Raw genomic sequence first — 25,235 nt, 5'->3', positions numbered from 1 at the left:
GAGTTAGAAAATATATTAATATGTGTATGTGATTTAATATCCTTTTCATAACATTCCTGTGCTAAGCTATTTGTAAATAAGATTATTAATGTTATATTGTTTCTTAAGATTCTGTTAAACTTAACACAAATTAATTGCCATAATTTCAAATATTATTGTCCTTGTCTGCTGTAACATCTATTTATGTAACCACTCGCGCAATTTTCTTGCATTAGGAAATAATTCTATCATTGATTCTTTGTGCGGTTTATAATATGCAACTATATAGGGATTGGAAATTTAGATAAAGTTATTATGGCTTTGCATATGTTTCAATAAAACTGTTAAAATAGATTCCTTTTACTTCTTGATTTGGAAACTCATAAAAAGGAAATCTGCAGAGACAAGATAAATGTAAACCATTTACTTGGAAGTCTAGTTCAGTAAACGTATCCTGCAATTTGTCTCTTTATTACAGACAACTCTGAGGTACCATGTTCCTCCCCCGAAGACAAGTCCCTCCTTTCACCTCTCTGTGGAATTTGGACCAAATGATTTCAGCAACACCACCTTTACGATTAACATTCAAGTCAGGTGAGGGCGTGGGACACCAAGTTCAGAAGAGAGGAAAGTGACCGATATTATTTTTTTATGTGCTTTCCATCTCTTTGAATCCCAGGATGTCAAAAGGTGATAAGGTTTCCATAGTGCTCTGTGCATTAAGGGATTCACATGCAAGTCTTCTGTCCTCCTCTGTGATGACAGCGATTTAAGGGCGATAATGCCGTATTCTTATCTTATCTTATCTTACCACCCCTAAGAATCCTCGGCCGACTAGACCTTTTTACCCGCTGTGAAGTGTAAAGGGGAGAAAACCCATACATTCAAACTAAACCAATGGACCAATCAATTTAGACTCGGGAAAGGATCGCTGATTTCGAAATAAAGTTTAGGGGTTTTATTACAAAGCCAAAAATAACTGAACATAAAGGCACCTCATGATGAGGTAAAAGAAATACATGGGCACCAATACAAAGTTCATTCTACGCACCAATCTAATCCGGTGAAGTATGAAAAGAATAAGAAACTCCAAAAATATTACACAAGCGATAACTGCTCCAATATCTAAATCAGACTTCATTGATACTTGTGAAGAAATCCAATAATCTGTCCCTACACTATCGCTAAGGTGACATCCCTACATAGCATTTCCCAGGCAAGATCAGAAAAAGGTGTCAGCTTGTGAAGTCTTCCTAAGTAGTACACTCATGTTGTAATGGTCAGTAGCCACCGCTACAGATTCATTCCACGTCTCCTTCCTCAATATCGATCCCTTCCTTCTACCCTCTGCTCCATCTGCTGCTCTTCCCTTGTGGCACTGTCCCTAATACAAAATGGACAACATGGAGGACACGCCTCCGAAACACCTCTTCTGGTGGGACACCTCTCGTAGGTACTTTTCCACCGAAACCTGTACTTCGTCCAGCAACGGTTGAAGTGTCCTTCGGTCCCAGGCTCCCGCAGCGCAGAAAGTATCCTCCTCCAATTATCAGCATTCCTGGAGATACTTGTAACAACTCTCCTCCATACCTAACTCCTAAAACAAAGGGTTAGTCTTAGCTAATGAGGACGATGTCCTTGCACCTGCAACAGAAGCTTGAGAACTGCACATGTTTGCATGCACATGATTTTCGCTGACTACCTCCAAATGAGAGCTCTACCAGGGAATTACATTTCAGGCCTACAAATTCAGCCAACAAAAGAAATACGAATAGGCCTTTCGAATTAACGTGAATGAGGCCTTCACACATCAGAATTGCACGCATTAAAAAAAACTTTGCATCAATAAGTACTACTCTCCATCACATTTTAAAGCACGACTAATCATTTCTAGATATGCAGACTTTAACATGGTGCACGTTTAAATCTAATGCATTACATTACACTTGAGCTACTTCTCTAAGCATTTACATAAAGCATAAAAGATTACATACTTCATTTGAATAGCATTTCACCTTGCTAGAATGTCACAAAATACTTTTCTAACATTACATTTACACATTTTGTTAGGACTCCACATTTCTAATAATCATCTTTTAGTATAACACGCGAATATATATGCGGGTGCGGACTATCCATGATTATGATGCACACCTACAATTTTCAGAACATCATGACACTCTAGCAAGGGACACAGACATACTTCACCCATTTCTTCCACCCTACAAAATAGTGGAAGGCAGCCCAGATAGAATAGCTGTCCTTGGGCTTAGAAATTACATAGCCACACAACTCCATTCATGCCCCTCTCAGTGATGTGTAGCACCGCCATACTTTACCACTCAGTGCTGTGGGACAATCCAGGCAAACACACCTCTATTTCTAAACACCTGTGTCTATTATTTAGGGTTCCTGGACACTTCTCCCTCTACAACCCGCTCAGCTCAATGCTGGTGTGGGAGTAAAAACAGTGCCCCAAAATTTAGACATCCCAAAAATTACACCACTCAGATCTCACTGTGTATTGGATCAGAGGTAGCGTGTCCCACATTAAGGGCCTCATGTAGGTAGCGAAATACCGGTCGGTAACGGCCGATTTTCGGTAAATATGCCGTTACCGACCGGTATTCAGACAAGTGAGATGTAGGAGTCCAAAAACCACTTTTCGGTAAATATGAGGCGGTAAATACCGATTCATAGTTACCGAATTCTAAAATACCGATTCATATTTACCGAATACACAATTAAAGAATCGGTAAATATGAAGTGGTAAATATGAAGTGGTAAAAATCTAAAATGACATGTAGGAGCAGTCGGTAATTAAGAAATCCAGGAAAATCGGTAAATAAGAGTCGGTAATTAACACGGATGGAAAGCAGGTGGTAACCATCAACAATGCACATAAGCAATCCCAAAATGCAACAGCGTGGACAACATGGCCGCCATGTACGTCATTGCAAGGCGCCTACGTCTACAGGCAGCAGGACTGAGGGTGTGGCGACGGGAGGAACAAATCTACAGACAGCGCATCACACTATTCCAGCTGACTGATGCAGAGATACATGAGAGGTACAGGCTACACCCCGAAACCATCATGGACCTGATAAGGGACCTGCACCCACTCCTGGACCAGCCAACAAGAAGGGCGCACGCCATACCACCACATGTGCAGGTGCTCTGCAGCCTACATCTACTGGCATCCGGCAGTTATCAGGTGGTGACAGCTGCGGTGGGTGGTGTATCCCAGAGTTGCCTGTCCCGTTTCTTCAGGAAGTTCCTGGATGCCATGATGCAGAGAATGCACCACTACATAAGCTTCCCAAACACACAGGCTGCACTGCAGAAAACAAAAACAGACTTTTATCACATGGCACAGTTCCCCCATGTCATCGGCTGTATTGATGGTACACACATCCCAATCTGTCCACCAGCTGATACAGAGCACATCTACAGGAACAGGAAGTCCACCCACTCCATCAATGTGCAGGTGATCTGTGATGCAGGGAACATCATCACAGATATTGTTGCAAAGTTTCCTGGGAGCACCCACGACTCTTACATCTTCCAGAATAGTGGGATATACACACGACTGAGTGCCGGAGAATTCGGAGAGGGATACCTGCTGGGTAAGTAACAGTGACGCCCCTTGAAACCTGCAAATCAGAGTGTATAGAGGCATGTAACTGATGGTTCCCTTTTACTCATCCAGGCGACAGTGCATATGCATGCCGGTCATTCATCCTCACTCCCTACCTACACCCAGCAACCCAGAGTGAGAGACGATACAACGTGGCCCACAAATCTACACGCAATGTGGTGGAGCGCACGTTTGGACTACTGAAGAGCAGGTTCCGCTGCCTCCACAAGAGCGGAGGCGCACGCCAGTACAAACCCATCACCTGCTGCAAGATAATTGCCACTTGTGCAATGCTGCACAACCTTGCCACGAAAAAAGGTACAGATGTGGAACTAACATATGTTGAGGACAACGAGGATGAGTCAGGCCAGCCAGAGGGCAGCGCAGCTAGAGTGCCAACTGCAGTCGATGGGAGAGAGAGACGGGCAGAGATCACATGCAACTATTTCTGAGTAAGTGAGGGGACACAGCGAGTTGTGAGAAGTCATGACGTAGTTTAATGTGGCACCACGCCATGAACACATGAACAGGCCAATCTGGCAATATGCCATCTATACAATGAGTATGTCCAGGGTTACGTCACCCAATGGCAAGTGGATAAGCAGGGCCACATCAATGTTTGCGCATACGCGCTGCAGTGGTGGATTGCACGGCCTGTGCATCCTCACTAGAGCCAACCCCAAGCCGCCTGCTGCTCCTGCGTGCTTCGGGGACGGGGGGTGTGATGCTGCTGCTGGTGTCGATGCTCTCCGCAGCATCCCCTGCAGCAGTTGTCGACGCCTGACTACTCAATAGCACCCCTAGTGCACTTATCACCTGCACCATCCCCCGAGACAGGTCGCTGCAGCACTGTGTTAGGCCCTCCTGCATCGTCACAGAGCGCCGGCAAAGTAGGGAAGTCGCAGTTGCCAGACGGTTGAGTGCCCTGCTGGTAGTGTCCCTTCGCTGGCGTTCCCGGCGCCGTGCTTCGATGTCAGCATCTAATTTGCTGCACAACTGCTGGATTGACTGGGACATGTCCCGAATGCCCGCAGCCATGCCGCCAATGTTTGTGTCCATGTTGACTAAGCTTGTCTTCATCACCCGCATGTGCCTCTGGACTGACATAACTGCCTTTGATTGCAGGCGCTGTTGCTTCAACATTTGGCCCTCGAGCCCCAAGAAGACACCATGGCCGTCAGTGGGTGCTGGTGGACTCTGGACACGCGACCTGCGGCGCCCTCTTGCTCCCGTCTGTGCTGCCTGTGAGGTGTGGGGCACAGTGGGATGGCTCCCTTCCTGGGGCCCGGTGCGGTCTTCTGGGCCCATGCTGTCGTCTGACGAGGTGTCTAAGGCTCGTAGCCTGGCTGCTGGACGCCTCCTCATTCTCACACCTGCAAGCGGAGATGTGGCCGGTGAATCGAACATGAGTGGCGATGCTGGCTCTGGTGGTGGTGATGCTGGCTCTCGGTGAGGTGATGCTGGCTCTGTGTGCGGCGAGGCTGGCTGCGTAGGTGGTGCGGCTGCAAGTGGGCCTGCTCCCTGGTCTGAACTCGTGCTGGCTAGAGGTGATTTTTGTGGCCGGTGTGCCGTCTCCCCTGCAGCATGCCCTGTACTGCATGATGTCACATCTGTGGACAGAAAAACAACATTGGCTCAGTGTCCCCGAAGGGCTGCATTGCAAGCGTCACAATAAATCATTTCACATTCCAATCTGTCCTCTGTCTCCTTGTGCCTCGAGTGCGTGACATGCCTTGTTGCCCTGTGACATTTACGTCATGGTTAGTGTTGCCCTGACTACATCTCCCGGAATGCATTGCCTGTCTGCACTGACACGTGTGGACTGCAGTGTGATTCTCGTTTCACAATGGGGGATGTGGGATAGGGGAGGCTACATTGCTGTGCTTTCGTCTTACCTTGGTGTGTTGCGGCTCTGGCAGAGCTGTCGGCGTCCCCAAGACCCACGACGCTCTCTTGCTCGAGTGTGGCCGCCACCAGCTCCTCCAGTTCGGTGAGGGCAGGTGCCCTGTTGGTTCCACCTCCGGTCTGGCTGGCCTCCTTCTGGATGTCGCCCATCTTCCTCTTGGTCACAATCCTCAGGTCATACCAGCGCTTTTTGAGGACCTCAATGTCCCTGTGGGTCACTCCCACAGCATTGACCTGCGCCTGGATGGCCAGCCATATGTTGCGCTTTTCGGCCTCAGGCACTTGCAGGGATTGCCTCCCAAACAGCTTCTGGTGCTGCTTCACCACCTCCTCCACCAGCACCTGGAGTTCCTTGGGGCTGAATTTGAGATTCCTCCTCCTTTCCCCTCCGTCTTTCTGTGTTCTCTGGCTGGACATGCTGTTCGTTTCCCGCTCGCACATGCAACTGCTCCCTGCCTCTCCTCTGCACTCCAGGCCTCTCCAGGGTCGGCTAATTATGTACACCTGCCTGGGTGTGGCCACTTCGGCTAATTGTGTACACCTGCCTGGGTGTGGGCAGTTCCTGGTTGGGTGGGCTGTCGTTGCACAGGATTAGCTGTTTCGTCAAGTCATGTGATGTTATTTACCGAATCCGTACGTACCGATTCGGTATTTTCCGAATCGGTAGATACCACCTCGGTATTTTCCGATTCGGTAGATACCACCTCGGTATTTTCCGAATCGGTAATTATCACCTCGGTATTTACCGAATCGGTGAATTCCGATTCGTATTTACCGAATGTTACCGAATCGGTAACTGTTACCGAATTTTTACCTACATATAACTTACCGATTCTAATTTACCGATTCGGTACGGCTCGGTATTTAAGAACCGGTAAAATTTATTTACCTACATGAGGCCCTAAGGGACCTCCCCAAACATCTATTTAGCAGAGTAATACAATTCAAAAGTAATGGGCCCACTCAATAACTGAGTTGTAGATCAATGAAAATGTAAAGAGTTTTATTACACAATTCAAAAATAATCGATACATAGTAAATTGCATGAAGGTTCTTAGAGGCAATGTTATACAGAGTATGTACAAATCTGAAATTATTCTATGTCCCAAATGAGCAGGAAAATCAGAGGGAAAGTGTGCAGCATCTTTAGCATCAAGAAAAGCTCAAAAAACTTCTCCCTCATCACTAAAATCGAGGAGATTTTATACAAAATTCTTGCATAGAAAATTAACAGCTTTGCACATTCATCATGTTGTGAGTAGGCCTGGGCAAAAATTTCGTTCCGTTCGCGGAAATTGCGATAATTTGACATTTTTGCGTTCCGCGGAGAGCGCGAAAATGTCAAAAATTCCGGTTTCCGCAGCTTGGCGATAATTTGTTTCTTGCTCGCGCTGTAAAATGATACATTCTCGCGCGCGCGCGATCGCCTTACCGTTCTCCATGAGATGTTGTATTGTTTTTAGCCATTTGCGCTGTCTCGCGACAGTTCGCGCCCGCAGTGACGTCATGCGTCGCGCGATCACGTCTTTCTTCTCGCGATCATGCACCGCGAGAACAACTCAAAACAAGATGGCCGCGCCCGCAAGCAACCACATGGGTAAGTTGGCGACCCGCAACCATGCAGAAAATCTCGCGAACATGCCGGAAAAAAACTTCCGCATCTTTGCGATATTTCTGCTTGTTTGCGATAATTTTAAACATTCTCGCGATAATTTGCGAAGGTTAATTCCGCAAATTCCGCCCACCCCTAGTTGTGAGCAAATGTATCATTTCTGTAGCAAATCAGAACACAAGAAACATAAACGTCATTACTTTAACACACAAGAACCATCCCAATTTCTTCAATAATTTTTCTGCTCCCTCTATGCTAATGTCATCTGGAGATGGTCGGAAAATATGAAACATTTAATAATAAGACTTTCTTCTAATGAATAAACCCAGTGAAGGAACGAAAGACATAGATACATGTTACAATTTTACCTCCACACAATGGAAGATTCACCACAAGAAGGGCAACAACAGAAGGGGAAATAACTATTATGACATCAGCATGACTGTGCTCTGTGACTTTGTGGGGAAAGGATGTGCCCAGGGGAAAGAGAGACTGAGTGACAGAGATGGCTTCATGTTAATTCGGTCTATATATGTAGAATTGTGTGTAAAAATGCATAGTACATGATGGATACACAGAAATATAAACCTGAAAAACCTTTCCACATTGGAACGCCCCCTGTGGGAGGAGACCCCTTCACATATGCTACTTGCCCTCCTTTGTGTGAGACTTCCTGGGTCATCCTCTATCCCTTAACTGTGGGGAGAAAAATCATGTATGGCCACTTCCACATGAGCCATCATTTGTCATAGTAAAGTTTCTGCTCTTTCCCCTCTCCTACCAAAGCAACCAAGGATTTGCAAAGATGTGCTCGAACCCATTTCCCTATTATTCTCTTCCAGATACACTGGTACTCGTAACACCACCAACATGGCCATGATCGAGGTGGCACTACCATCCGGGTTCAGTCCCATTGTAGATTCCTTGAATCAGGTGAGTTGTGAAGCTCTATTTCAGCTATTGGTGTGTGTTCCTTCCTGCTAATCATTGCTCCTTCAGTCTATAAATCTCCCTAGCTCCCACTGCTAGATATCTCCTGGTTCAAGTACAATAACCAGGCAGCCTGTCATAGTAAAAGTAGGTACAGTCAGTGAGGCTGTGATTGTAAATCGAGACCGAGTCACAGATACTATTTACAGAACCAGATACAGGTCAATATTCTCTAAGTCTAGAATCAGAAATGGAGATTGAGGCAGTCACTTTATAATCAGAGTCAATGGCTCTACAAATAAAATACATTTACGTTCCTGGGCCCCAAGCGCTGGAACACTCTGCCGGATCCTTTGAGATTTTGCTCTGCGCTACTTTCCTTCCGTAGACAACTTAAGATGTGGCTGTTCTGAATCCATCTGAGCTGGGAAAAACTCTGTTGCTAAAAGCGCCAGGAAACCCCGTGTGGGTAGCTGTTCACGCTTTATAAGTATATTAACATGACATAAATCTGGGGATGTAACATATCGTGTCTGACGAGTAGTGAGCACTAAAGAGTTGCCCAGGTCCCTGCTGGTATGCCATTGAGCTGATATCTACTTTGTTCATGGACAACCAAGAAGTAAACTAGATAACAAGCATTAAAAATAGGTCTCACCTTTCATTAAGTTAAAGCCATTTGCTTTGCTATACAATACCATTAGCAAAGCAAATGGCTTTAACTTAATCAAAGGCGAGACCTATTGCATTTTCAATGCTTGTTTTACCTCACCTACTGTAACAACACCTAATGGTAAAACACTAACTGGCAAAAAAGTTTGTGGCAGGAAAAAAAGGCACATCAAAATGAACAATAACAAAAGCCTAAATACGTCGATAGTAAAATTCCAGTTTTTCAAAACTTGTTCCCCACATCTGGAATACCCTACCTTGAGACGCCAGTTTTCCCTCAAATTTTGGAAACTCCTGAAGACCTGGCTTTTTAGGATGGCTTACGATTAATTGTAGTATTGCTTCTGTAGCTCTAGCGCCGAGAGGCCTTTCGGCGGATGTGCGCTTTACAGAATCTGGTAACATAACATTGGCAGATCTGGTGTCACCTACAGTTCATGCGCCACTGAAAAACCACTAGACATTCACATCTCTAAAATGTAATATAATGAATGTTAGTTTACATAGAACTACAACAGGCCCAAACACAACCCCACCCTTGCCAAAGACATATTATCACTTTCGAAGGGGATAATGAATTGGTCTAATCAGAGGTAGCAAGATTGTCCACTTGAAACCCCTCTAAACTGATGTGAACCCCTAAGCCTTAGTCATTCACCCTGCCTAGTGACAAACAAGTAAATTATTATCTAGCAAGCGAAAAATATGTGTACCAATAACTTAATGTATCCTCTTCTGGAGAAGTTATGTACTCCCATTGCTGCCATGGAAAGCTTGTTATGTGAGCCTATCCTGGCTTTATTTTCCACAGCAAGCTGCATTCTGGTACATGTAGTCTTACCTTATTCCTTGCAAAAATTGGCTCTAAAATCTGAGAATACAAAGTGTTGTTTGCTAAAAATATCCCACATGACGTGAGTCCACACTACCAGTGAAAAAAACTATATAAAACTTAACTGTGCCTACAATATGTTGTTCGAGATTAGCAATCAAACAGCAGAACGATATTCACATTTATGGCACATGTGTTAACCTTCATTCAGCCTGCCCAACATGTGTGACACTGAGCCTTCCCTTGTCCAAAGCCATAGACATCTGGAAGTGGCAAAACGCATCTGTGGATTGCCACAGCTTGCCCACCTCCTCAATCTCTACAAAGTAAACTGTGCCAGTGTGAGGCACAAATTTACAAAGATTAAAAGGGCCTCAGTGGAAGGTGCTTTATTTGTGGCAGGCGGTGGTAGTCTGCAGGACGAGGGGTCAGTAGTGGCTGGACTCGTCCCTCCAGCAGCCCCAGACTGTCTGCTGAGGAGGGCAAGGCACCCTTCTGGGGGTCAGTGACCTCATGAAAGCTTTCCCAGGGTGGCTGGTGTCTAACATTAAACTTCAGCATTTGGAATGCAATCAGACCTATTGCATTGCAAATGCTTGTTTTAATGTTCTCCTTGCACGCTCACAATGACTTCTTTACAACGTAAATGGTACACAGTAGCGAGCTGCATCACGCTGTCTCCTCCATGGACTGTTTTGGTGTGCCTATCCTCAGTTTATTTGAAAAAACGAACGCACAGTACATTGACAATTTACATACTTCCATTCCACAAAAATGCTCTTATGTGTGTACTACGCTAACTTTTAGGTGCTAGATCAACCAAATGGCGTTAGGTACTCACATCGGCAAGTTTACATTACACATGCTTTGTAGCATACGAAAAAAAAAAAAACATCCGAGGTTCGGGCGTGGAAATATTTATACCTTTACGCACAAAGATTTTAATTTTAAACACTTACATTACCCAAACCCTTTATTTTGCTCAGCTCACTCCTCCTTGGTCTCCCCTACTCACACCCACCTCCCCAAAAAGAACAAGCATTTGCAATGCAATAGGTCTCGCATTTATACGAGTTTGAGCTATTGGCATTGTAAATGACAATGCCTTTTATTTATGTTTTAAAAACCCACACATAAATAAAAGGCATTGCCATTTACAGTGCCAATAGCTCAAACTCTTAACAACTGCGAGACCTATTGCATTGCAAATGCTTGTTTCTTTTGTCTGGTTCTCGTTTCTTCCTTAACATCCACAGCTAGCCCGTTCCTCGGTCCTGGTTGCACAGTAATTGTATATTTAAAAGTGCCTTGTATTGTTGGCCCTAGCCACTTAAATACAGTTAGTTATTTTTTTACTTCATTTTGCAAACTCCTAGTTTACGGTGTACGTTTTGTTCCTATTATACACAGCATCCTGTTAAATCAGTTGCACAGGGAATATCTTAGTACCTCTGAAAATATGCTCTTGTCAACTCTGCCTCTTCTGCACACACAAGTGGTGTTCTAGTGCTGTCTCTGGTTGTGTGGGTTAGATGAATGTATATCCTCACGCTTTGAGAGGAGTATTCCAACAAACTACAACATCTAAATGATGTAAGGGTTGCAAAGTTTAGATACAAACTAACTTAGTTATTTGCAGCTTTCTTTAGCCACTTTACTAGGAAGATGTAAGCGCACTTTACAGATAACTAGGAAGATAAAAATGCTAAACAGTAAGAAACAGTGCCATGGAACAGAAAACAGTTAGAACAGACTAGACATAGTTGTATGTATTATATAATATGTTGTATTGTAAGATATAGCGCTCACAACCCGCTGAAGAGCTTGTCTTCATGGGTAGCATGTTACACCACGTAAGGCAATGATCTTCAAACTTTTCAATGCCATGCCACTCCTGTGGGGGGAAAAAATCATCAAAGTCCCCCTCAAAAATGTTCACAATTATTCTAATAAACTGGCAATGTTTAAATATGACATTGACTTATTTAAACATTGCAGTTAAGTTCTGATGCAGTTTTAAAATTCCAATCAAATACATGATTGCCAAACATACTATTCTTGTCAAGCAGGCCTTACTAACGTGTAAAAGTATCCACAGTGCGATTATTAGAAATGGGGGTGGAGGGTTTGAAGAATATTTGGAGTCTCTTCCTTTTTGACACCTTCTCCCAGCCTGGAAATAAATGTCAAAAGATGTTAGCAATGTCCCATTACAGGGCAACTAACTGTCGCTCATCTTTTTCAGCTGAAAACAAAGCACTGTTCTCAGCATAATGCTTCTTTTGGCAAGAGCCTGACCCGGATTCACTTGAGGCCCAGTTTAAAGATCACTGGCGTAGGGTGTGCTTGGAAGGATGTGGTCTTTGTTTTAATCCTATGTGTGAAGTTTTTCCATGTGGTGCGCGGTGACTACCGAGGTGCAGATATTAGGTTAATGGGACGCAATGCTTAGGAGTGTGATGGATGAAGTGTGGGATGGGCGCGCAGTTTATGGTTTTCGGTAAGGTGGCAGCTCTGCATTGCCCTTAATGGGATTTCTTATGTTCATAGTCCACTTACCTAATTACTGTCTATTCTGAAATATTTTGTTTAAAGTTAATGTTCCTGAGCAGGCGTTGATATATACATGTTTATTTTTAGTATCTTTAACTGTGATTTGTGCTACACTAATTCTCCTTTGCTCCACTCTTCTATAGCAGTTACTTGTGTTTGAACCAAGTACTTGCTGCAAAAGTAGCCGCTTGGTGGCTTTTAAAAGTAATTTCTTACCTAACACCCGTTAACTGTAACCAGAGGCGCAACTAGAGCCAAATTTCGGGGGGGAGGGGGGCTAAGCAAAAATTTCGGGGGGGGGGGCTGAATCTTTAAACAGTAGGCAGAGTGGCGCTGATTTCGGGGGTGGGGGGGCTGAATCTAGGCAGAGTGGAGCTGCAGGGGCTCTTAGAAGGGGGGAAACAACAGCGAGGCCTCATTTACATACAAATGGTCTTTTAAAGACCTGTGAAGTGCTCGGGCGCGGCTTTGTGTCTGCCCGGGAAGCGGTCTCATCCCGGGCTGCCACACACGACGGGGGGAGGGGGGGGCTGAAGCCCTTTGAGTTCAATGGGTGTTGCGCGCCTGACTGTAACCCCGCTTTGGCTGTACGACTATGATGTAAAATACACCCCACCTGCTGTTCAGAATAGAGGTTCATTTATGCAGTGGTGCCCTCAACCCTTGTGCACCGAGAGGTGCAGCATGTCGAGGGTAGGATGCGATCGCGGAGTTGTGTACGTGTTTATACAAGTACCAGAATATCTATGTGCAGCCGATGAGGAGAGTGGTGCACTGGCAGACCTGTGGGAGTGTTTATACGAGTACTAGAATATCTGCGTGTACAGCCGGTCAGGAGAGGGGTGCACTGGCAGAGCTGCGGAGGTGTTTATCCGAATAATAGAATATCTGTAGGTACAGCCAGTCAGGAGAGAGGTGCTCTGGCAGAGCTGTGGAGGTGTTTGTCCGAGTACTAGAATATCTGTGTGTACAGACGATCCGGAGAGAGGTGCTCTGGCAGAGCTGTGGAGGTGATTATCCGAGCACTGAATATCTGTGCAGGCAGCCGATCAGGAGAGGGGTGCACTGGCAGAGCTGTGGGGGTGTTTATCCGAGTACTAGAATATCAGTAGGTACAGCCGACCAGGAGAGAGGTGCACTGGCAGAGCTGTGGAAGTGTTTGTCAGAGTACTAGAATATCTGTGTATGCAGCCGATCAGGAGAGAGGTGCTCTGGCAGAGCTGTGGAGGTGTTTATCTGAGTACTAGAATATCTGTGTGTACAGCCGGTCAGGAGAGAGGTGCTCTGGCAGAGCAGTGGAGGTGTTTATCTGAGTACTAGAATATCTGTGTGTACAGACGATCCGGAGAGAGGTGCTCTGGCAGAGCTGTGGAGGTGATTATCCGAGCACTAGAATATCTGTGCAGGCAGCCGATCAGGAGAGGGGTGCACTGGCAGAGCTGTGGGAGTGTTTATACGAGTACTAGAATATCAGTAGGTACAGCCGACCAGGAGAGAGGTGCACTGGCAGAGCTGTGGAAGTGTTTGTCAGAGTACTAGAATATCTGTGTATGCAGCCGATCAGGAGAGAGGTGCTCTGGCAGAGCTGTGGAGGTGTTTATCTGTAGTCTTGATGAAGCCCCACTTAAGGTGCCACTGCGAGCCATGCCCAGACGGCGCTGGAGCAAATTAAAGGCGGAAGATCTCCACCGCCTTCTCACTGACGACCCACTGGGTGCAGTGGAGAACGTGGAGTCTGGTTATGACCATTTCTGCGGATGGGTAACCAGGGCCCTCGACTCCCTTATCCCGATGGTTTTCAGTAAGTGTGGCTCCCGCGCCCCCAGTCCCTGGTATGATGGCAATCTGAGGGCTCTGAAAAGTGTCTGCAGACGTGCAGAGAGAGACTGGAGGAAGAGGTATGACAGCAGCAAAAAAACCCTGTATATGGCTGCGGTCAAGTCTTATCACCGCGCGGTTTGTAGAACCCGGGCTGAATACTACGCTCTGGAGTTTCGCAATAGTGGGAATCCTGTTAAAACCATCTTTAAGGCCCTTAAAGACCTAGTGGCAAGGAAGCCGGCCGGTAACTCCATCAGCTCCAATACTCATTGTGAAGCGCTGGCGGCTTTCTTCCTGGAGAAGGTCCAGACCATATATAGGGCCTTCCCCTCCTCCACTGCACAAACCAGTATGGGGCCTCCCACCCGGTTGGATCAGGTGGTGCTAGACTCTCTCCCCTCTCTCTCTTTGGAGTCTTACACGGCCTTGGCTCTCCGAGTTAAGTCGGGGTCGCCGGACGACCCGCTCAAGCCACCTATGTTCAGAGACCAGGTTTTTGCTCGCCCGGTTTGCGACTTAATCAACACGTCGCTATCATCAGGCCAAGTGCCTTTGAAATGGAAGCATGCGGTAGTAATGCCCATTTTGAAAAAACCATCTCTCGACCCTACAAAATCGGAGAACTACCGCCCGATTTCACTTCTCCCGTGGCCAGCCAAACTCGCGGAGGCGCATGTCAACACCGCCCTCTCTGGTCATCTGTTGCGTGCCAACATTCTGGACGACACCCAGAATGGTTTTCGGGCTGGCCACAGTACGGAGACAGCACTGTTATCTATGGTCGAGCACCTTCGGGTAGTTCTGGATGCAGGTCAAACGGCGGCGCTTGTTTTGTTAGACCTAAGCGCCGCCTTTGACACGGTCTCCCATGACATTCTCCTGCAACGTCTTGAGGAGATAGGGGTTATCGGCACTGCACACCAGTGGTTCCGTTCGTTTCTCAGGGATCGTTCCTTCTGTGTGGCGTCCCCGCCCTACCAGTCCAAATGCCATCCTCTGTCTCTTGGGGTCCCACAGGGTTCCTCACTGAGCCCCACGTTGTTTAACATCTACGTGAGGCCGCTGGCTGAGGTTGTGAAGCTCTGTGGTATGACCATGGTGTCGTACGCAGATGACACCCAGCTAGCGGTCACGATCAGCGGGGACTCTGGGGTGGATGCCCCAAGATTCAGAGAAGGACTCAGGGCGGTGGCTGGTTGGATGACGTCCAACTGTCTCCAACTAAACGCCAAAAAAACGGAGGTGATGATCTTTGGGAAGCGGACGGACCTATGGGGAGATTCTTGGTGGCCCTCTGAGCTGGGGCCGACCCCCACTCCGGTTGCGGAGATCAAAAGTCTTGGTGTTTGGCTGGACCCTTCCCTCAACTTTGTTGGCCACACCAAAAGGACGGCGGCTTGCTGCTTCGGCATCCTGCGCAATCTGCGCCCTGCCCTTAAATACTTCGATGCCGCAACTCGTCAATTGGTGGTGCAAGCAACGGTTTTGGCACGGTTGGACTATGCCAGCTCCCTTTTTATAGGATTAAACCAGGCTGAGTTAACCCGACTTCAAAGAGTGCAGAACGCTGCGGCCAGAGCGATCATAGGTCTTCCTAGGTTTTGCTCGGCCGGTCAATCTTTGCGAGCCTTGCATTGGTTACCCGTTAGGCAGCGGATCCACTTTAAAGTTTTGTGCCTCTCCTTCAAAATTCTGAAGGGCCTATCACCTCCCTTACTGCACCAACTCTTGTGCCCTTACATCCCGGGCCGCACTCTGCGCTCGCTAGACCAAGAATTAGCGGTAGCCCCTCGGTTCAAACTCAGTCGGGTGGGGGGTCGCTCTTTTAAGGTGCGGGCAGCCGCACTCTGGAACGCTCTCCCTTTGAAACTCCGGACCTTTGGTGACCTGCTCTCCTTCCGCAAGGCCGCTAAAACTCATTTATTTTCTGAGCTTTGTTAAATCCTTCACTCCCCAATTTCTTAATAATTATTTCTGTTCCCCAGTTGTGTTGTGTTCGCCACCTTGTCGGTGCGCCGGGACGCTCCTTCGCTGGAGCAGCCGTGCGCAATACAAATAGCACTAACATAACATAACATAACATCTGAGTACTAGAATATCTGTGTGTACAGACGATCCGGAGAGAGGTGCTCTGGCAGAGCTGTGGAGGTGTTTATCTGAGTACTAGAATATCTGTGTGTACAGACGATCTGGAGAGAGGTGCTCTGGCAGAGCTGTGGAGGTGATTATCCGAGCACTAGAATATCTGTGCAGGCAGCTGATCAGGAGAGGGGTGCACTGGCAGAGCTGTGGGGGTGTTTGTCCGAGTACTCGAATATCTGTGTGTACAGCCGTCAGGAGAGAGGTGCACGGGCAGAGCTGTGGAAGTGTTTGTCAGAGTACTAGAATATCTGTGTGTACAGCCGATCAGGAGAGAGGTGCTCTGGCAGAGCTGCGGAGGTGTTTATCCGGGTACTAGAATATCTGTGTGTACAGCCGGTCAGGAGAGAGGTGCACTGGCAGAGCTGTGGAGGTGTTTATCCGAGTACTAGAATATCAGTAGGTACAGCCGGTCAGGAGAGAGGTGCACTGGCAGAGCTGTGGGGGTGTTTATCCGAGTACTAGAATATCAGTAGGTACAGCCGACCAGGAGAGGGGTGCACTGGCAGAGCTGCGGAGGTGTTTATCCGAGCACTAGAATTTCAGTAGGTACAGTCGGTCAGGAGAGAGGTGCACTGGCAGAGCTGTGGGGGTGTTTATCCGAGTACTATAATATCAGTAGGTACATCCGACCAGGAGAGAGGTGCACTGGCAGGGCTGTGGGGGTGTTTGTCCGAGTACTAGAATATCTGTGTGTACAGCCGATCAGGAGAGAGGTGCTCTGGCAGAGCTGAGGAGGTGTTTATCCGAGCACTAGAATTTCAGTAGGTACAGCCGGTCAGGAGAGAGGTGCACTGGCAGAGCTGTGGGGGTGTTTATCCGGGTACTGGAATATCTGTGGGTACAGCCGGTCAGGAGAGAGGTGCACTGGCAGAGCTGTGGGGGTGTCGTCCAAGTACTAGAATATCTGTGTGTACAGCCGATCAGGAGAGAGGTGCACTGGCAGAGCTGAGGAGGTGTTTATCCGAGTACTGGAATATCTGTAGGTACAGCCGGTCAGGAGAGAGGTGCACTGGCAGAGCTGTGGGGGTGTTTATCCGGGTACTGGAATATCTGTGGGTACAGCCGGTCAGGAGAGAGGTGCACTGGCAGAGCTGTGGGGGTGTCGTCCAAGTACTAGAATATCTGTGTGTACAGCCGATCAGGAGAGAGGTGCACTGGCAGAGCTGAGGAGGTGTTTATCCGAGTACTGGAATATCTGTAGGTACAGCCGGTCAGGAGAGAGGTGCTCTGGCAGAGCTGTGGAGGTGTTTATCCGAGTACTGGAATATCTGTAGGTACAGCCGGTCAGGAGAGAGGTGCACTGGCAGAGCTGCGGAGGTATTTATCCGAGCACTAGAATTTCAGTAGGTACAGCCGGTCAGGAGAGAGGTGCACTGGCAGAGCTGTGGGGGTGTTTATCCGGGTACTGGAATATCTGTGGGTACAGCCGGTCGGGAGAGAGGTGCACTGGCAGAGCTGTGGGGGTGTTTATCCGAGTACTAGAATGGCAGAGTTGTAATTCAGTTTCAGTGCTTGAATACGAGGTAGTGCAAAAGACCTGGAGAAAAGTAGATTGGCACAGCTTTGGGTTTCAGTTTTGGAATACTGGGAGGTGCACGTGGCTGAAGTGCACGTGCTCTGTGCCTCTCAAGAATGGCACATCCGGGAGAGCTGTAGATCGGTATTAAGAGACATTGGCAGAATTAAAGCCGAGTCTCTGCAGGTGATTAGTATGGGTTTAGAAGTGCAACACTGAAGTGTATTGCGTTCTGTACGTGCTACTGTACTGCAGAAGCAGGCTGCACTTTAAATGGAGAGGTGTGGGTGCATTGGTACAGAGATGTGTGTTGCTGATGGAATAGCAGTGTACTCTAGCTCAAAGCCGAGGTGCGTTGGCAGACGTGTTTAATAACTTGCTTTTCGTAGAAAGCTTAGAAAAGGCTCTTTGGAGGTTTCTATGCACTGCCAGTAATGGGCGCTATCATGCTCAGGTCATCACTGGCCGAGCTGGGATTTGAACTCCTCGCCGGCTTCAGCAGAGCATCTTTGCGGTTACAGCGCGTTGTAGTCCAGTTTGGTACCAGGAGGAGCTGTTACACGCCGGTATTGAGGTGCATTGGCATGGCTCCGAGGAGACTCGAATAATGGGCGTTGCAGGTAAGAACGTGGGTGCGGAGGAGGGGTGCTTGGAGGTCCAATAGTGGCCGAATGCTTCAGGTGAGGGCTGAGATGCCTGCGCAGAGCAGCACGTGGCCTCGGGTTCAGTTTCTGCCCTTCTTTTCTTGTCTGTAGTTGGGATAGCAGAGCTGTTGGGAGGGGGTTATTTAAGGTGAACGTGACATTGGTGGATGTTTCAAAGTTTCCTAAATGTTAGGAAGTTCCATTGACGTCAGATGGAGGGGTGAAGAGTGTGTTAGATAGAGGATGTTTGTGGAGAACAAGACGTGCTATAAGAGAGAGTCAATGCTCTGCAGTCCTCTCTCCATTAGAGATGCTGAGGCGCGTTGCAAGGTATGGAGGGGGCTTGGAGGGTTCCCTCTGTGGGTCAGGCATCCGATTCTGAATGTATTTCTGGCTTGAATGCAGAGCTACTGGAGTTCCCTCAGAGCTGGAGTCATGTTATCAAATGTCTTTAAAGAACAGAAGACTGCGTTCATAGGAGAGAGAACCCTTTCAGTGCACCTCCTATGTGTGCATTCAAGCAGTGAGCAGGGAAGGAACACTAGTCGAGTGTGCAGACCGGCACAAGAATAAGAGTAGCATCTACCCTTGTGCTGCCCTCATGTACTCCTGTGCTTCAGGTTCATCTCTCTCTGCATAAGAAACCCTCCGCCATGGATATGCAGGGAGAGGTGCAAGGCTCGTTTGCCACTACACAAATACATATTGGGAAGAAACGTGAATACACCAGAAGGGAAGAAATTTAGAGAGGACAGAGGGAAGATAGAAGTAGAAAATAAACATAATTGGGGTAATGCAGTGAAGTGCGTATGAGCGTGGTAGACTGAGGTAAAAAGATGTGGGGGGGCTGCAATGGGAGAGATGACGACGATGAGGCAGGAAAGAAAGAATTCTAGGGAGGAAACCATGAATTGAATAAGGATCGAGCAAACAGGGAAGGCTGGCATGAGATAGGGATCAAAGAAAACAAGCGCGCACTGAAGCTGACGGAGTGGGAGGGGGAGTGGGGGCGGGCACGCAGGCTGCCAAATGGTGCGATGAATAGTGAAAGCAAACAAGTGGTTGCAGGACTCCAAATGGTGCGCGCGCCCGGACGGGTCACATGCACTGTAGTTGGAGGCCTGCAAAGCCACTGTTTGCACTTCCAAAACGCGCTTACTATAAGTCTCGCCAGAGCCAGCGCTAAAGCGCTGGTCAGGCGAGACCTAAAAATTACCCAACCGTCACTTTAAATCTACATGCTGTTAACACCTCCTCGGACACTTTCACATACTTACATACAAACACTACTTTAACAACTCTTTCAAGTAAGCAGACCGGCGCCGCCACGGTAACACCATTCATGCACAGCACCTTTCACCGCGCTTGCTCTCGCGGTCGCGTTTGTTTCAACTTCGTTTTTTCCCGAAATTCATGTTTAGCAACACTGAGCATAATACAGTTATATAACAAAAAGCAGTTGCGGGTCGCTTAACAAGGACCATAATGTAGGCCCCTACAGCAGCCTTAATTTAAGAATAAAAATGCAAAAACGCATATGGGGAAATGTACTTTAATATTGAACATTTGCTGCAACTTAGATGGTACACAATAGCGAGCTGCGCCACGCTCTCTCCTCCGTTGCGTTTGTACACTTGTGTGTGTGTGTGTGTGTGCCCTTAAACCAGCATTGTTGAATGCTTTTTTCACACACCCGTGTGTATATATTTTAACACCGCACATTAAGGCTGTCGTGTGCTCTCTGTGGTTCGTGAGTGCTGCTGCGGCCCTGTGTAAAGTTAATGATTGTGTTTTATGAAGTTGTTCGAGCCACACCGGTCACTCACCCGTGCCACACTTTTTAAAATTTTATATTTTTGGTGTCCACCGCTCTTTGGTACAGAAAGTTGTTTTCTGAAGCCAGCATACCAGAGACGCCAGCCACTGACAAACAGTGTCCACGTGACATAAATGAGACGTGGGTTCGAAACGCACACGCTACCTGCATATAAACACACACTCACCACCACACACATGCTTACAAACTGCCCTGAAAAACAAACACACGACTTACGACCAGTGCACAGATGAGCAACCACACATAAACAACTGCACACACACACACACAGGAACACACGCCAGTTACTACCCGTGCGCACATATAAACAACCATGCATAGTCACAGTAAACAACCGGTCGCACTGTCTCTCACACACGCATAAACGTGCGCACAAACACACATACCCCAATGCAGGACCCACATACACTCATTATATACACAAACACTAACATACACAAGCAGACACACCCAGTCACCACTACAGGCCACACACACGCAAAGACACACATATACAGGGGCAGACACTGCTGCAGGAGCACGCACCCATCACCCACACAGGGACAGACACCACTGCAGGCCCAAACACCCATCATACACACACATACATGCACATCCGGGGGCAGACACCACTGCAGGTCGCACACACTCATCACACACACAGAGCCACACACACAAGGACAGAAACCATTGCAGGCCGCACACACTCATCTCAAACACAGGAGCAGACACCACTGCAGGCCTCGTGCCCTTATCACACATACAAACAGAGTCCTGCACTCCTCACTCCAAGGCGCTCTGGACATTGCAGACAGGCAGAGAGAGCTCTGTGGCTCAGTGACGCCACACCTCAGTCACCCTGCCACACATAGCATGTGGCCCCCGATTTATTAATCCCCCTCACTGGGTCAATCAATCAATCAACCAATCACATAATTTGTAAAGCGCACTACGTACCCGGTAGGGTTTCAAGGCGCTGGGTGGGGGGAGGGGATGTGCTGTTACTGGTCGAAGAGCCAGGTCTTGAGTTGTCTCCTGAAAGATAGCAAGTCTTCGGTTTGTCGCAGGCCGAGGGGGAGGGTGTTCCAGGTCTTGGCGGAGCGATGGGAGAAGGACCTGCCTCCGGAAGTGGCTCTCTGGATGCGTGGGACCGTGGCCAGGGCGTGGTCAGCGGAGCGGAGGTTCCTGTTGGGTACCTAGAAGGAGAGTCGACTGTTGAGATAGGCTGGGCCGGTTTTGTGAAGTGCTTTGTGTGCGTGGATTAGGAGTTTGAAGGAGATTCTTTTGTTGTCGGGGAGCCATTGCAGGTTCCTCAGGTGGGGGGTGATGTGGTCGCGGCGCGGGACATCGAGGATCAGGCGTGTGGAGGCATTCTGGATTCTCTGTAGTCTGCTGATGAGCTTGGACGGGGCTCCGGCGTAGAGGGCGTTTCCATAGTCGAGTCTGCTGCTGACTAGGGCCTGGGTGACTGTTTTCCTCGTGTTGGTCGGGATCCATCTGTAGATCTTGCGGAGCATGCGGAGGGTGTTGAAACAGGTGGAGGAAACTGCGTTGACTTGTTTGGTCATGGAGAGTTTCGAGTTGAGGATGTCTCCCAGGTTGCGTGCGTGGTCGGTGGGGGCCGGGGGGGACCCCAGTGAAGTGGGCCACCAGGAGTCGTTCCATGCGGAGGGGTTGGATCAGAGGATGAGGATTTCCGTCTTGTCTGTGTTCAGTTTGAGGCGGCTGTCCTCCATCCAGTCGGCGACGGCCTTCATTCCCTGGTGAAGGTTGGATTTGGCGGTGAGGGGGTCCTTTGTGAGGGAGAGGATCAGCTGAGTGTCGTCGGCGTATGAGATTATGTTGAGGTCGTGCTGTCGGGCGATGCGTGCTAGTGGTGCCATGTAGACGTTGAACAGAGTCGGGCTGAGGGAGGATCCTTGAGGGATGCCACAGATGATCTTGGAGGCCTCAGATCGGAACGGGGGGAGGCTGACTCTCTGCGTTCTGCCGGAGAGGAAGGAGGTGGTCCAGTCCAGGGCCTTGTTACGGATCCCTGCATCGTGAAGGCGTGTTCGTAGTGTGAGGTGGCAGATGGTGTCGAAGGCGGCTGAGAGGTCCAGGAGGATGAGGACAACCGTCTCGCCATTGTCCAGCAGGATCCTGATGTCGTCTGTGGCGGCGATGAGGGCTGTCTCAGTGCTGTGGTTGCTGCGGAATCCTGATTGGGATGGGTCTAGTATGTTGTTGTCTTCGAGGTGCCGGGTGAGCTGGGTGTTTACTATCTGTGTGGGGCAGTCCTGGCCGGGCAGCAGCACCTGGTTTGTGTTATGTGAGTCGGCAGCATGCAGCACAAACACAATAATCATGTATATAGCGTGGAGGGCTGTACTTTAGCGCCGAGGGGCAGCGCTAGTATCACTCAGCACTAGTAAAACAAGCATTAAGGGGGTTCATTTAAATGAACGGCCTAACATAAATCAGTGGGTTGGTGCGCTTGCTGCACCGATTAAAGTAGAATCGGAGGCTCTTAGGTTCACAAGAGCTTTGATAACTCTTTATGCTAATTAGGCACTTTAAAAATAAGATTATGATGATGACGACCCCGCCTATCATCCTTCCAAAATGGACAAGACGTATCTTTGAATTAAAGAATATTACAGCTACTGAACATAACCCCCGGCTCTGCTGTACCCTCACCTCCCGTCTCACACACAGGCACCCGCATTCCTTCTCCCCCCCAACGCCCCGAGAGACCTTGTGAGTCCAGGAGGGATGCTGGCCATAACACCTCCTGGAGAGCCCCCTCCCCCTTAATCCCCGGGAGGATTTCGCCCAAGAGAACAGGGCTCATTGTTTCAAGCACAGATTGTGCAGAAATAGCAATGACATATCCGGGAACAGCAGTCACTCCATGTGGGGCTAAAACGTACGAAGCCTGACAAAGACGCAAAAATAAGCGTGGCGCGAGGGGGTTAATTTAAATGAACGGCCTAACATGGGTCAGTGGGTTGGTGCACTTGCTACGCTGATTAAAGTAGAATCAGAGGCTCTTAGGTTCACAAGAGCGTGGATCACTCTTTTTGCTAATTAGCATGAAGAAACCCCACACACAAACACAAGACATAGCAGAAAGTGCAGAACCCAAAGAATCAGGAAGTGTCCGCAAGGGCTCATGCAGTTCGTACTCGAAGGCGATCTGCTGACCACTTGAGAGGTGAAACATGGCAGCGCCAAAAATGTAACAAGTATTCATTTATATTGTTCTAAACTGAGTGCATGCTTTCGAACCAAAATAAGCACAAATAACGTTAACCCACTTCACATACGAGCTTATGGGGAAAAAAATTAAGAGGCTTACTTAATTCTACCGGGGCCAGTAGGTAATTGTTTCCGCAGGTCCGTTTCTGCTTGGGTGCAAGCGTAGAGCAACGCGGTTAGGATGATATTAAAAACTGTCGTCAGCCATGTGAGTGATCTTGAAATGGCGTCCGTGGTATTGAAGAAGCCGGTCAGAGTTCTGATGCTTCCCTGCCGATGTTGGTTGGAACGCGTGGCTTCGAGGCAGGGCACTGGCCAGGGGAATCGGCATGGGCTGCAGCCGACGGTGTCAGCTGCTTGACCTCTGGTGTAGGAGGGACTCAACTTGTGCCCAGTCCTTCGGCCACCACACGTATCTTGGTGTCCCTAGCTCCTCGCAGACCTGGATCGGCGCTCTCCGGTCCCAGAGCGCCTCACACAGACGGAGGTCGGATCTCTCCAGCGGGCCCCATACTCCCTGGGCGGCCTGTCACAGTCCTGTGGCCACCGCGCCTTCGCTGAGCTGTGCAGCATGAGAGCATCAACAGAGGGGCTGGGAGAGCCCCTGGGGGGCCGGCTGGCTGGCTAGGATCCATGGCAAGGTCATCTAAAAAATGGTCTGTGCAGGGTGGGAAGCAGGCGCATCTCTCCTTTGGCAGCAGGAGCAGGGCCCTCGTGCACGGGGCGGTTCAGTGTCCCCTCAGGGCCCGGATCGGTCCCCTCTATCACCGGTGTGGGGAGGAGCTGCCTCAGAGGGAAAAGGGGTGTCTGCAGCCCTTAGCAATCACGGGCAGGGGGACCAGCGTGTGTACGGAGGAGGTGCGTGAATGTGTGTAATTCCCGTGCACTTACCGTATACAGTACCGCCACAGTTCTCTGTCCCCAGCCCGCAGCCAACACACGGAGCCGCGGCTCACGGACCGACACACACTTCAGAGGAGGAGGAAGGAACCGGCGATAGCAAAAAAAAACCAAGCATGGTCCGCTTTCACTTTCGTCCGTTGTGAAAGCTTTCTTGTCTTTATGTGGCCATGTGTTTAAACACATGGCCCCATAAAGATAGGAAAGCTTTTACTTCAGCCGGAAAGCGGATGAGCCCGTCCAAGTGGGCCGGCCAAAGAGTGGAAAAGTCTACATAACGCAGTGCTCTTTCCCAATGGCTGGCCACCGTTTAGCATAAACAGTGACACTGGTCAATGGGAAAGAGGGGCGGGGCTTGAAGCCCTTTACAGAATTCCCTCTAAATCGTTAAATCTCGCCAGCGAGACCTAAAAAACGGAAGAGTTAGAAGCAGTGACACACAGAAGATGGAGATTCATAACAAAATCTAGCCCTGGCCGCTGTTAAATTTTAGGTGAGTGTTGGCACCCACTCCTCTACCTGCGAAATGATCGCTGCAGCAGTTGATCGAGCAAGAGTCCAGGATACTCAGACCACCAGAAGGAATGCCAAACCTGGCAAAATGTGAGAAGTGAAGCCCAATGTTTGGCATTCTTCTTTGGGCAAGTAAAACTTCATGTTGCCATTGACTGGACTATTCATTCTGCAATGTGAACCGGAGAGAGAGCACCAGCAGCAGGTCCTCCAAAGACATGGACCAGAAGGCCTGATGAGACTGGAAGTCAATGATAAGCGTCTAGGAGACCTCCAAGAGCAGGAGAGGCTAGAAGAGAATAAATCACCAGGAGTTCTGACAGCAACGTGGCCATGTCTGAGAGATCTAGTGGTTCCGTACAATTAACTCGTTTTAGTCTTATATCTACATGATGTTTACTCTACAAAATATACAAAGATTGAAAATACACCATAAATCCATCCTATGGCATTCTTTGCCTGTATTTTAGCTGTCTGTACATATGATTTCTGCCCTTTCCTATTTGTTAGACTAGAATAAAGG

General features: G+C 48.4%; 1 protein-coding gene across 1 annotated transcript in view; it reads left to right on the top strand.

Moving 5' to 3' along the window:
* Positions 1-25,235, top strand: part of LOC146812862 (alpha-2-macroglobulin-like protein 1) — a 315,131-nt gene that overhangs the window by 256,945 nt on the left and 32,951 nt on the right. The window contains exons 31-32 of the mRNA XM_085619933.1: positions 458-573; positions 7,976-8,066. Of these exons, the coding sequence (XP_085476059.1) occupies positions 458-573; positions 7,976-8,066 (207 nt within the window). The remainder of the gene's footprint in view (positions 1-457; positions 574-7,975; positions 8,067-25,235) is intronic.

The sequence above is a fragment of the Triturus cristatus genome, chromosome 7 (genome assembly GCF_964204655.1).
Source record: "Triturus cristatus chromosome 7, aTriCri1.1, whole genome shotgun sequence".
Taxonomy (NCBI): Eukaryota; Metazoa; Chordata; class Amphibia; order Caudata; family Salamandridae; genus Triturus; species Triturus cristatus.
Note: the sequence above shows the minus strand (reverse complement) of the source record. Positions and strands in the feature narration are given on the sequence as shown.